The sequence below is a fragment of the Priapulus caudatus genome, unplaced genomic scaffold (assembly GCF_000485595.1).
Source record: "Priapulus caudatus unplaced genomic scaffold, Priapulus_caudatus-5.0.1 Scaffold93, whole genome shotgun sequence".
Taxonomy (NCBI): domain Eukaryota; kingdom Metazoa; phylum Priapulida; class Priapulimorpha; order Priapulimorphida; family Priapulidae; genus Priapulus; species Priapulus caudatus.
Genome location: NW_014577154.1, coordinates 2,405 through 15,720, shown reverse-complemented (window position 1 = coordinate 15,720; position 13,316 = coordinate 2,405). Strand labels below are relative to the sequence as shown.

Below are 13,316 nucleotides of genomic sequence, written 5' to 3'. Positions count from 1 at the left end.
TGCTCCTCCTCCGTCCTCCTCCTGCCCCCTACTCCTCCTCCTCCTCCATCACGCTTCTGCCCTTTCATCCTCCTTCCTCTCTGCTCCTCCTTACCATTCAGCCTTGCTCCCCTCCTCCTCTATCCCCTAGCTCCTGTCTCCGCCTGCTCCTCCATCCACCTTTCTCCCCTCCTCCTCCGCCCCCTGTCTTCCTCCTCCATCACCTCTCCGCCTGCTCTTCCTTCGCTAATCTACCTCTTGCGTCACTCCTCCTCTCCTTCAGTGTGGTATTAGCCGTCTTCTCGATCTACAGCGATTCGGTCTAGGTGGGCAGGTACGTTTATGTAAGACACAGTCTCGGAGGGGGTAGCTTTTAATTGATTTTGCTGAGGAATAGATACAGGTGTCTGGCTACACTTGTGCTATACTTTATGACGCGTTTGCCTCGTACGTAACCAATATCTCATGCCCCGTACGCCAGGCTTATATCGGGGGGGGGGGGTTCCCGGTTTTCCCAATGGCTTAGCAATTTGCGGCAGGCGGGCGGTACAGGAATTGTGAACTGGGGTGGGGGGCGGGTCTAAACCGTAACCCAAAGTTGGGCGAGCACGGGGCGCGAGGGGGGACGGTCTTAGGGCCCGTTTCCCCCAGAAATTTTTTGAAAATTAGACCCCCTCAGATGTGTTTTTTCTGCTGGCGAGCAAGGTGGGGGTTCCGGACTCCTGACCCCCCCTGTACACGCCTCTGCGTCTGGGCGCAAACGCGACCAGGCCGAGCCGGGAGCCCTAAGCGAGTGGTCTTTGTGGTCGATATATGGCGCGAGCTGGCGGCTGCGCCACAAATAAGGGGGGAGGGTGTGGGAGGGGGGTGTTCACTGTTCACCCTCCCGCACGATGGAGATTTTGCAATTATTACACTAAAATGGAGCGACCTGAGGTGAAATTCTTGCAAATTTTCAAAATTTTTTTTTTGCTTGAGGGGGGGTTCGTTCGAACCCACCGAAACCCCCCCTGGCTACGGGCCTGTATCTGTAGTACCTGATACAACAACGACCCCTTCAGCGCTAATATCAGTGATTGCGTCATATGCATAAATTATTATAATAGCATCATGGTGCTTATAGCCAGCTACATACTTGTACTGTGCACTGTACGCTGTGATCAGATGGTTTTATGCATAATTATTGTTGAGATTAAACTCAGTTGTTTTTTAAATTAATTCTAAGTGCATCAGTAGTTGTGATTATTTGTAGAGTGCTCACTATTTTGAAGGTAATTTTACACAAACTCAAATAATTTTTGTGCCGGTCGGAAGGATGTTATTTAAAGCTGCGTGCCGGTCGGCCAACACCAGAGCCGGCTATTACCGACCGGTGCCAACTGGCGTACGTAGCTACACGGTGGTACACACAGGGCATATAGAAAATACGCATAGTAGGCATATTGTTTGTGAAAGTGATAAGACTGTGACTAAGAGTGTATACCTTTGGTGTTTGAGCTTTGGCCACTTCAAGGTCACAAGGAACAGGGTCCTTAAGATCTAGTGGCAGATAGCTGATGTTCCATGGTCCACTCTGAAAATTGCATTCCACATAGGGTAACTGTAAAGTTCTACAGAGTAAAACAGCCCAATCTAGATCACATATATAATCCCATTTCTTTTCACCACTAGTATAATGGTGTAAAAACAAATTACAGTATATAACATTATACCAGGAGTGGATAATATTCATCTCTTACTTGAACCGAAAACGCACACGCTTTACAATTCCTAAGAAAGTTACGCATGAAAAACGCTTTCACACAACCACTACAGGAAGGTAAACCTGGGTTGTAGCAACCGAGTATAACTATAAACTTGTAAATTTTCAATCACCATTATTTTAAACACAGAACGTGACAAAGATTAGAACATTACTGCCAGCTTGGGCAATTGGCTATTGTCAGAGGGGTTTAAATTCATTATGTAATTGATGCTTAGATATATTCCATGTCCAAGAACATGCTCACAAAATCATTAAGCTAGCCATAAATTTGTGAGCAAAATCACACACAAACGTCATGAAAGATGAGGAAATTCATGCAATGAGGTGAGAAATTAAGGCACACTAACTTCATTCACATATTATATATAAATTCATGCAATGAGGTGAGAAATTAAGGCACACTAACTTCATTCACATATTATATATATGTATCCATTACTGAAAACACTGATTGTAAACTTTCCACAGCATGCCATCTAAACGGATTAAAATGCAACTGAGCCATGAATGAATTTCTTTAAAATTCAGTTTTATTTTGTCATTTTCCAGCCTAGTAACGTGGGTGGTGTTGCCAACACCGTTGCAACACCTGTTAAACAGTGATACTTTCTATCAAACCACCATGACATCGGCAACATGAGTCTACTACTTCCATTCTTTCCATTTTAGTTAGACTGTACACTTACTTATACGTGTCAACTATTCATCTTTCAAATTCAGAAAAGCCAAGTTCAAGTCACGTTGATAAACCTTTATGAAATAGGGAAAAATTTAAACTTAACATTTAAATCAATGTAACTACACATCAACCTAAATTCTGTAATACTAAAAATTATAGCATCAATTAAAATAAACAACACTGATGATATAACACAAACTTGAATAATAGTTAGACCAATTAATGACAGACTTGGGCAAAATATGAAACGTCAAATACCCGCAGAGGTTCAAAACTATTTGGACAGTGTCACAGACTAACTTGCATATTACAAATGTTTTATGGATAAAAGTGCAAGGATTACTAATTATTGATAATATGAAACTATAAAACTATATGAAAGAAGTGCTATAAAATAAGTGATACTTAGACATCAAAAATCATAATATAAATTATTTAATATCCACCTGAAAACAAAGCTCATTAACAAATGGGATCAGAAAAGAAGAAACCTTTGACAAAAACATTCATGCTTTATTAACGAGAATTACTCCTGAGTAATATAAACTGTAATAAAATAACTGGCAAATAAAATGCCATTTTTATATATTTCAATCAAAAATAGGAATGCATGCCTAGATTATATTTCTGTTTTCCAATTTCGCTTTATATTATAAAATGCATAATAACTGTGTAAAGTATTAACACGTACAGTATTAAGAATTAATCGAACACGGGCACTGTGTAAATAAGAGGCACCATGCGTTCACCTAAAAACACATACCTACACCTACGTTTATTTTAACATGTTAAACAATCTTACACAATTTTTTACACATTGACAGACTCAGACACATAATAACCTACACATAAGAATTCTGAAATTTGGCAATAAACATGAAACTCCAACACTGTACACTAAGAAAGGGACAACTTTTCCTTGCCCTATGCACCCACCACTGATCATTAAATTACACACACATATTTTTGTTTGTCCACTATCGGTATCACAGCGACTTGTACATGTTACTTTTACATGTTAACAGAACCAAAAACGCATTCATTTCACTAACCATAAATTTTGACACATTTTGTGTGTTACATTAACTTTGTCTTCATATGGTGGAATTTTAAAAATAAGTGTTGGTAGGTTCTGGGTTTTAAAGCAATCAAATACATTAAAATTTCGTTAGCAATGCAGTTATTCAATAATTTAGAACATGAATCAGTGCTGCTTTCTGCTATAATCACTTCAACTGTATCATATTTCTACTCAGAAATGAGTTGTTACCACTGGAGATCAGTAAGGCGGAATTTTCCGTTTATATTAGCAAATATTTTCGTGTAAATTATTGTGTAAGAGTACCAATGACATGAAGGAGTTAGTTACCATGATGCACCTTTTACCTTAAATTGACTAGGACTACGTCACGAATTTTCTATGGTAAAATTTGTAAAATTTTTGTTGCAATTTTTTTGAACTAACGGGACTAAACGTATCGTCAAATTCTTACCTGATAAGATTGTTTCTCAACTAGTTAAAAATTAAAAAAACCCGGACGATTTGATATTAATGTTCCCAACATTAATTGCTTACGTGCTATGGGCTACGTATGAGTGTATATAGTAAAACAAGAAGTATAATGCAGCAATTTAACCATAAAAAGTGACCGGAATTACTTATATTTTGTAAAAAAGTGGAAATATTTTTTTAATTTTTTACTATTTACGGTGACGTAATCACTTTAAATAGTAATGTTCGAGGAATCTCACTTGCTACAGCTGGAGGTCCAAACCTGCAAGTGCAGGGCACCCTAGCGGAAAACGATGTATCCGATTTTTAAAATCGGTTGAAGTTTATTGGTGGTGCTAGTGGTATATTGCATGCTAGTGCAACTGTGACCCATGAGCAAGTGAGGTGAAGTGATAGTGGAAGAAAGATGCAGATATTGCCCTCCTGTACAGTATACTGTCATAGTCATTGCATAGTTGCCAGAATATACGAGCAAGCACAGCATGCGCTACAGTGGTTAGTGCGATGTACCATGGTTAGGCATACTCTAGCGAAAATCGCCTTAAAGTAAAAAGCTCGCACATTTCCACGCTGTTTAAACACTTATTGGGAATTCTTGCTTGACAGAAAGTGTCTGTAGTAAAGTTGGTAAGTTTCGCTTAACACCGGTACTCCATTACACCCACAAAAATACCAACGCATTTGAAATATGAATTTCTTTTCATCTCATTGTCCTCATCATGTGACTCTTGGATTTATATTACAAAGGTGCCGGACGCTGACATTTGATAAAATAAATCATCTCAATATCCACCAGCGTTTGACAGAGATGGAATTCTCACAAGTACGCCGAAGTAATAACTCCGTAGTAAACGATACTACGTGAAGCTACGATAGTAGCTGGTAGAGCAGAGTATGCGAAAAACAAGAGGAGGTGTGAGAAGAAGAAGATTAAAAGAGAACAAAGAAATTTTACGACCCACAGTTGAGACACGATTCCTGTAGTGAAACTTACTAAGCAAAGCACTCGCATTTCGCGTCATACATTGCCAACCATTTTAATCAAATTGCCTCAACATGAATTTTGGCCACACCATTAAGGAGCAAATGAAATCAGCCAGGGAAGATTCTTATTTAATCTTAAGAAACCACACAAACTTACTCCAAGATTCCCACTCGCACGTCACACGTATTTGTGCCATATCTATGTATAACATCCCCCCCCCACCCCAACCACACACACCCTACCAGTCTAAATAAAACAGTCAAAACACCCATCTGATCCCAACCCTCTATCTACGCATTAGTCTCCTTAGGTAGGGCAAGTAGGGAGGCAACGCGCTGTCGAACTGCACCTTAACGTTTGCGGCACTCCTGCGAGAAGTCTTAAAACATGCCGACCCCCCCCCCTCACCGATCGCAACCCTCTATCTACGGATTAGTCTCCTTAGGTAGGGCAAGTAGAGAGGCAACGCGCTGCCCAACTGCACCTTAAAGTTTGCGGCACTCCTGCGAGCGCTGTCGTACGTGTTCGCGAGCAGCATGGCGACGGTCATAGGCCCCACTCCGCCAGGCACAGGCGTGATCCAGCCCGCTCGCTCCTTCGCGACGTCAAACTCGATGTCACCGACCAGCTTCGTGCCTTTCTTCTTGGTCGCGTCTGCATTCGATCGAGAAATCGTTAATTTCGCTAATCGGCAAGCGATCGTCAACTGCGAAATGCCTTAACTGGATCGTGCGGTGCGGTAGGAATGGGAATTTGTGACCGAACCTATGTCAAGAGACTATCGCCGGCCAATACCATTACGATTAAAATTACTTGAAATCGAAATTTAAATCTATAATCAAAGCATGCAATTAAATGAAACGGGCTATAAAAAACAAACACCAGGCGATTAAAATTATAAGATCGAGTAGCAAAAGAGGTGAAGTTACATAGTTGAAAGAACACCACAGCAAAATTAATAAATGGCGACACAACATGAAAACAAACGAAAACCAGTTGCTCGGCTATTAATTAATATAATGTGTACCTGGAATGACGTTGATTCCGCAGTCGATAACGACGGCACCTGGCTTTACCCACTCGCCTTTGAGAAGATTCGGAACCCCTACCCCGACGACCAACAGATCAGCTTTGCTCACCTGAAATATCACGAATGTACGTTGCTTGCTGCTAGCACGACTACAGACCGCCTATAATAGGCCATGGGCATGCCAAGGTAGACCAAAATATCCACCAAGGTCATCATACAACAATACGAAATAAGTGTAGGAGAGCGCAGGCTCTCGCACAGAGGAAATATATCGCCTCACACTATTCCCCAAATGCAATCACTAGAAACAACACACCTCTACACTCTAAGTGATAAATAATAATAGAACGCCGCAGGTAATCACGATACACCACGCCCGTAGCGTCCCAGCACACTAATGACTCGAGGGCCGATCTGCCATGAATATTCCCCAGGCATCATCTCGGCTCTAACCCTCTTCTTTGCAAGTTCAGTTTTAGCCTAGCTCCCACACCCGTTTTCAACGCTACTTCTCCGAGCTACCCTTCGCCCTCCTACCGTCACCTCACCCCGCCGAGCGTCTCCGCGAAGTGCAACTCTAAGGTACGACATTATTGTATTCAGTTACGCGACACGCGACGCGAGTCTTACGACGCGGAGACATCTGTATAGTATCATATGATTGTGTTTGAGTAGAGTGAAATAGACGCACGAAGAGTAATATTCACAATACTGTGTTCCTGTTATCTATCGACGCAACAACGTGACACTACCCTTAAGGCGACTACCTCGCACATGCCAAACCGTGAACCTGGTAACGGAGGTGAAAGACTCACTTAGACTGGTGCACGTGACCAGCGGTTTGGTTGGGTAGTGGCAATAGTTGCGTAGATAGCAACTTCTCTAGTATTTCTTCTAATATACGTTTTACACTCTAAGCACGAGTTTCGCCGCGATCAGCGTGTCACCTGTCAGCGGCCACCGAGTCATCATCCAGTCAACGACCCGGACATCGTACCGTCTCGTCGCCAGCATAATCACGTAAGTGCGAATCGTTCTAGACTAAGGTTTGCTCGTACACTGCGCCAATTTCACCTACGTGGCTAGCTAGGTCTTTAGTTCTGGTATGGCAGGTGGTTACAGTGGCATGGTTCCACTTCAGCAGGTCAGCCATTGGAGAGCCAAGTATCTTGCTGCGCCCCAGCACAACGGCATCAACCCCCTTTACTTCCATACCTGCCATAAAAATATACATTAATGCATACGTGCATACATACATGCATTGCCTAAATACATAAATTTGAAGCCAGAAACAATGCTTACATATTCTCCTCTTTGGTATAACTTTTTTTAAATTGTGTTTAGCATAAATGGGGTAGAAATTTTACTCCTCCATGATTGACCATTATCCATCATGGGATACGAATTTTTGCTAAACATTATATATATGGTGTACAGATGGCGACCAAGATACCATGACGAATGCAGGTTACCAGTTCTCCTTATCAGTTCCAGACTTCCTCTGGGTGTGCATGGGATAAAACAGTTCTCAAGGTCACCCCTGGATAGCTTTCCTGCATTTATGCAATTCAGCCTGCAGGAATAACACAAATACAGTCAAAGCTCTATTAGCGAGCACCTCTTTTAAGCAGACACGTTCATATAGAACACCTTTGAGGTATCCCTTGATTGATTCTTACATACAGGTTTGAGTATATAAGCAAGCATACCATTTGGTTGGTGAACCATTTTATCAAGACCACCCACTGTCATATTAGACAATTAACATAATTATATGTGCTGTAGATCAAAACCAATCTAGTGTCATCAGATATGACAGCACTATTTTCAAATGTAGGTAAAACACAATTACAGTGATTAGACATCAACAGCTTGTTATTCATGGAATAGTGACCAACAGTTTGTTGTGGATAGAATAGTGACCAAGAGTCTGTTATGATCAAATGGTGACCGACAGTTTGTTATTGATCGAATATTGACCAAGAGGTTTTTATTGATAACAAATAGTGACTATCAGTTGCTTACTGATCGAATAACGACCAAGAGATTGTTAACGATCTAATAATAGTGACCGACAGTTGACTGTTGATTACTGATCGAATGATGACCAAGAGACTGTTAACGATCAAATAGTGACTGACTTGATCGAATAACGACAAAGATATTGTTATTGATCAGATTGTAACCGACAATTTGTCACCGAGCGAATTGTGACCGACAATTTGTTATTGATCGAATGCCGATCGACAGCCCTGCCGTGACCTAACTGACCGGACGACACGTCGCGTGTTGCATTTACGCATTCGTACCCATCGACGTCTTTCTCTGGCAACACGGTATTCGTCGCGAGGTCACTGTCCAGCTTCTCGTCGGAATCGAGCGGCAGCTGCACGATGATGCCGTGGATGCTGTTGTCGTTGTTCAGCTTCTGGATCTCCAGCAGTAACTGCGCGTGCGAAAACAGGGAAATGAGTCAAATACCCTCAATGACATTCAGATCTTAACCTAGACGTCCAAAGCAGTAGATATGAAAGTAAACGTGTTAGCGGACATGTGTCGAGCGGACACCTGCATGTAAATGTCACTTTTGATGTTTCCTCGATTTGGCTTGATGTGATCTAGATGTATTCCTAGACATTCAATACATTAGATATGAAGGTAAACGTGTTAGCGGTCATGTGAAAATAGCAGACACCTGCATATAAATAGCACTTTTGGTGTTTCCATTGATTCAGTCATATGGTGATATTGCTTGTGTAAAACAAACGCCTGCCTATAAACCTTCCCGTTTTAATGCATTCATTGGTATGATTTTGTCTTAAAAAATATGCTAATATTTGTGATTAATCCTATTAAAACCAACCCCATTATAGTTGCGGCATGTAGTTACGTGACACAAATATTTATAGACTGGTACCTATCTCGAAATGTATACAAAGGTAATTAACCTAGTGTAGAGACAGGGGTCCGGTCTCGCGAGAGCAAAAATCACGCGTTAGGTTTGTTAACATATATATATGTAAACAGTCTCATTTGAAATGCAGATCAGTGCACATATTGGTCGAAAGAATGTTGTGCGAGAGTTCTGTGACATGATAGCCTTACTATATACATTTCGTGTTATGCAAGGAGTACTGCGGTAAGTATCAAAACGGTTGAGAAAATATGAAAACGGTTGATAAAATCATGTGAAATCCTCGGAAAACATGTGGAGACTGTCCAGCTTTTGCACGGGTATATTGCTCTAACGAAGAGTAAACGTTTATTGAGGAATGAATCAAATTAATCAAACGTTTTATTTATAGATGAGATGTATCTCTATGCTCAAGCCAAAAAATTTCATGAAATTTCCAGCACCTAATTATGTTAAACTTACAACACAAATTTTGAATTTTTATGTAAAAAATGGAATTTTGGATATCTCTCAATTGTAAACCACCAAGAGTGAGAAAGCAAAACTTTCGTTAAGTACAGTATGACTGCATGAACCAAAAAAGTGTGTCAGGAGTTTTCTTTAAGCTTTATATTTACTGAAAAAAAAGTACTTAAAATTTATGTAACATATTCAAATTGAAAATTTTTGCGAACAAGGAACCATAACTCATAAAATACAGCACTTAATAACAATCCCTGACATACTTTTTTACTGCAATATGTTACCATTAAAACGAGTGTAAAATTAAATAATTTAGAGTTATAATTACAGAGCTACATACATCAGCTACTGTGGCAGAAATCGAAACGGAGAAATCAGCGTTGTTCTGTTTTTTAACAATGATCGACAGCCTGTGTGCAAAATGGGTGAACGTATGTGAAATATCTAATGTTTGTACTTACAGTGACATATCCATGACTAACTTAAACCACTAAATTGGTAAAATGTTCTGTGCACCTTGAGAAATTGTGAGAAATGACGAGGCGACACCATCGTGATTTCATGCAAAACGTGCGAATACTGCATGATGTAACTATAAGATGTGTCAACAAACGCGGGCCTAAATGTAAGGTATGTAACGAGGGGCAAAAGCCATTTTCGGCCGAGCAGCAATTTCAACTATCACTGGCAGATGACAGCTGTAGAAGGGTTGATGCTACTGGCATAGTCAATACCGTGAAAATGCTGGTTGTATCATGTATGTTACGTATACACATGTATGTAATGATATATATGCATAAGTTTTGATGCGAAAATAAATGTTTCAGATCTGAAAGTCTGAAATCTTGATGAGAGATGGCGCTACATGCCTAAATGATCGCCATTTTGGTTTTCGAATATCGCGCAAATAAAAACAATAAAATATTCCAGTCAAATTACTGTAACAAAGAATCTAAAACATAATAATTATTACAGGCATGATTGTAGAGTTTTTAACCAGTTAGACGAAATAAACGTAATAGGACGTTGTCATCTCTCCCATAGGAGTAAAAACTGTTTTGGAGCTAGCCTTACACATTCACATACCAAAATTTAACAAAATCGAATGAATTTAGATGGCCATTTTCATTTTTGCCAAAAAGTGGGCGTAGTGAAATTGCCAGAATCTACCTAATTTGCATAATTAAAAAAAAAATCAAAACCCGTGTGATAAATGTTTTGGGGCCAGTCCTTATTCATTCACATATACTAGAAATGAGCAAAATCCGTTGAACCTGAACTGACTTATGGCCATTTCCATTTCTGCCAAAAAGTGGAGGTGGCTCGAAAGTAGGTCGACTGGCGTGCTCCAAAATAGGACGTTCAAACCTCTCCCATAGGAGTAACAACTATATATGCAATTTGAAACATGTGGGTGGGTCAAACGGTTCTTGAGTTATCGTTGGCCGAAGGCAGACACTGAAATGCATAGTGAAATTGCCAAAATCTACCTAATTTGCATAATTTTTTAAAAATATCAAAACTTGCGTGATATGTTTTGGGGCCAGTCCTTATTCATTCACATACAAAAAATGAGCAAAATCCGTTGAACCTGAACTGACTTATGACCATTTCCATTTTTGCCAAAAAGTGGGCGTGGCTCGAAAGTAGGTCGACTGGCGTGCTCCAAAGTAGGATGTTCAAACCTCTCCCATAGGAGTAACAACTATATGCAATTTAAAACATGTGGGTCAAACTGTTCTTGAGTTATCGTTGACCGTAGCCAAATGTTGACGGACGTACGACACCCCATGGCAATAGCTCATCTTGACGATGTCAAGGCGAGCTAAAAATCAGTAAAATTTTGCCTAAACGCTGGACAGTATCCTTAAAATCATGTTTATGCACTATCAAAAACAGATGCCATACAATAAAACTTCACCCGTGGCAGCATCTCTGTACAGTTGCACACATTTTTATCCTAGAAGAAATATGAACTAAAAAATAACTTATCATGTGTCGCCATCTATGAACAGGCAAGTGCAAGCACTGCAGCATTTATAGCGAGACATGTCCAAGTGTTACCTCTGCTTGACTAATAGACTTGGGCAGCCTCACGTGTACAGCATTGATGCCAACCTCAGCTGCAGCCTTGATCTTGTGGTTCACATAGACATTAGAATCACTACGTGATCCCACCTGGAGGCCAAAAAACAATCAAGAACATTATCTCCGTACAGAAGTGAATGCAATAATTCTACCATTACATGAATACATAAATTCTACAAGAATGAAAGTGTCAATGACACTGTAGCTCACCACAAAAAAGGACACAAATGAGTGAGTGAGAAGAAGTCAGTTTTAATTGAGCAACCATCAACGTACATTATAGAAACGAAGAGTATATATTGGGAGAACTCCCATTATATATAATTACTCTTGATAATTATGTGTAAATTTTTATGTGAAAATAAATGTTTGAGATGTGAAAGTCTGAGATGTGGGCGAGTGATGGCGTTACACCTAAATGATCGCCATTTAACGTTTTTATAATATTCAGATTTAGGCACTGCCTAAAAGCGGAGCTCCCGATGTGTAACGTGTAAGATTGAGAGGATACGCTTATTCCACGTAGCTGCTATATACCACGTGGCAATGGTGTTTCCCTGCCCATAACACAACTTTTGTCAAAGGTTAATTGGTTGCATGGAAGTGTTTACTTCGTATGAGTTTTTCTAGGCAGTAGCACACGGTTGCCATCTGTAAATATCGCAATAATAATTTATAAACCAAAATGAATCACAATTTGTGACGGTAGATGGCGCTATACCCGCTTTGATGTTTCTTAGCGATGGCGTTCGAAATAAATAGGTTATGCTGCGTTCCGACATGTTTTGTAAAACTTTACTCTAATCAGCAGGGTGGAGGAAATACCAATTTTGCATTAAGATATTGTCAATGAAATCTTGTAAAACGACCCAGACGAGTGTGACACCACAGACTGTTATCTGCGTGTCTATAACTTATTATGCTATATAATTGCCAAAACCTACCTAATTTGCATAATTTTTAAATATCAAAACCCCTGGCCCTTATTCATTCACATACCAAAAATGAGCAAAATCCGTTGAACCTGAACTGACTAATGGCAATTCCCAATTTTGCCAAAAAATTGCTGTGGCTCGAAAGTACGTCCGACTGGCGTGCTCCAAAATAGGACGTTCAATATGGAGCATAGCAGTAACAACTATACCCAATTTCAAACATGTGGGTCAAACGGTTCCTGAGTTATCATTGACCGTAGCCAAATGTTGACGGAAGGACGGACGGACGAACGACGACCCATGGCAATAGCCAATCAAGGTCAAGGCGAGCTAAAAATGCGAGCTAAAAGGCGAAAAAAGACGAAGAAAAGCGAAAAAAGGAAAAAAGGCGAGCTAAAAGACGGATGTCAAGGTCAGCTAAAAATGAGTACATTACTAATACAAATCAAATGCTTAGTGGAAATAAATTATTGGGTATAGAAACAAAATAATTTTTGTTCATAACTGTAAATATTGTATCGCACAAACTGTCATACGATTTCACTTGAAATTAACTATAGTACGGTGAACGACCGAGTGATTACCTAAATGATTGCTTACCTGAACAATTGCAAGACCTGGAGCGAAACCAGGAACACTGCATTCTTCCTTTAACTTTTGCACATCCAGGGCCAGTTTTTCTCGAACATCGCTGTTACAATACAACAGAAATATCACTTAATCCATGTACATTTCATGCGGAAAGGCATACAGAGTTGTGAACTTTGGGCACCAACTTAGAGCCCATAACGACAGTCAAATTACACATGCCATCAGAAAATCCAAAATGGCCAAGCTTCTGATCCAGACATCATCCCAGTTAAAGGACTGAAGGTCGATCCTACTGCAGCAGCACACATCACTTAATCAAAGAAATCTGGACGAGTAGGATATATAGTACTAAAGATAAAGTATTACGAGAAAAAT

At 40.1% G+C, this 13,316-nt stretch overlaps 1 protein-coding gene across 1 annotated transcript in view; it reads right to left on the bottom strand.

Annotated features, from left to right (window-relative positions):
• The window catches only part of LOC106804938 (C-1-tetrahydrofolate synthase, cytoplasmic-like), a gene marked incomplete at its 5' end in the record, with an annotated part of 25,140 nt that extends 12,099 nt beyond the window's left edge, over nt 1-13,041 (bottom strand). Inside the window, 8 exon segments of the mRNA XM_014806349.1 lie at nt 1,463-1,552; nt 5,406-5,575; nt 5,949-6,060; nt 7,030-7,166; nt 7,424-7,524; nt 8,261-8,397; nt 11,392-11,505; nt 12,951-13,041. Of these exon segments, the coding sequence (XP_014661835.1) occupies nt 1,463-1,552; nt 5,406-5,575; nt 5,949-6,060; nt 7,030-7,166; nt 7,424-7,524; nt 8,261-8,397; nt 11,392-11,505; nt 12,951-13,041 (952 nt within the window).
• Nucleotides 13,042-13,316: the final 275 nt, after the last annotated feature.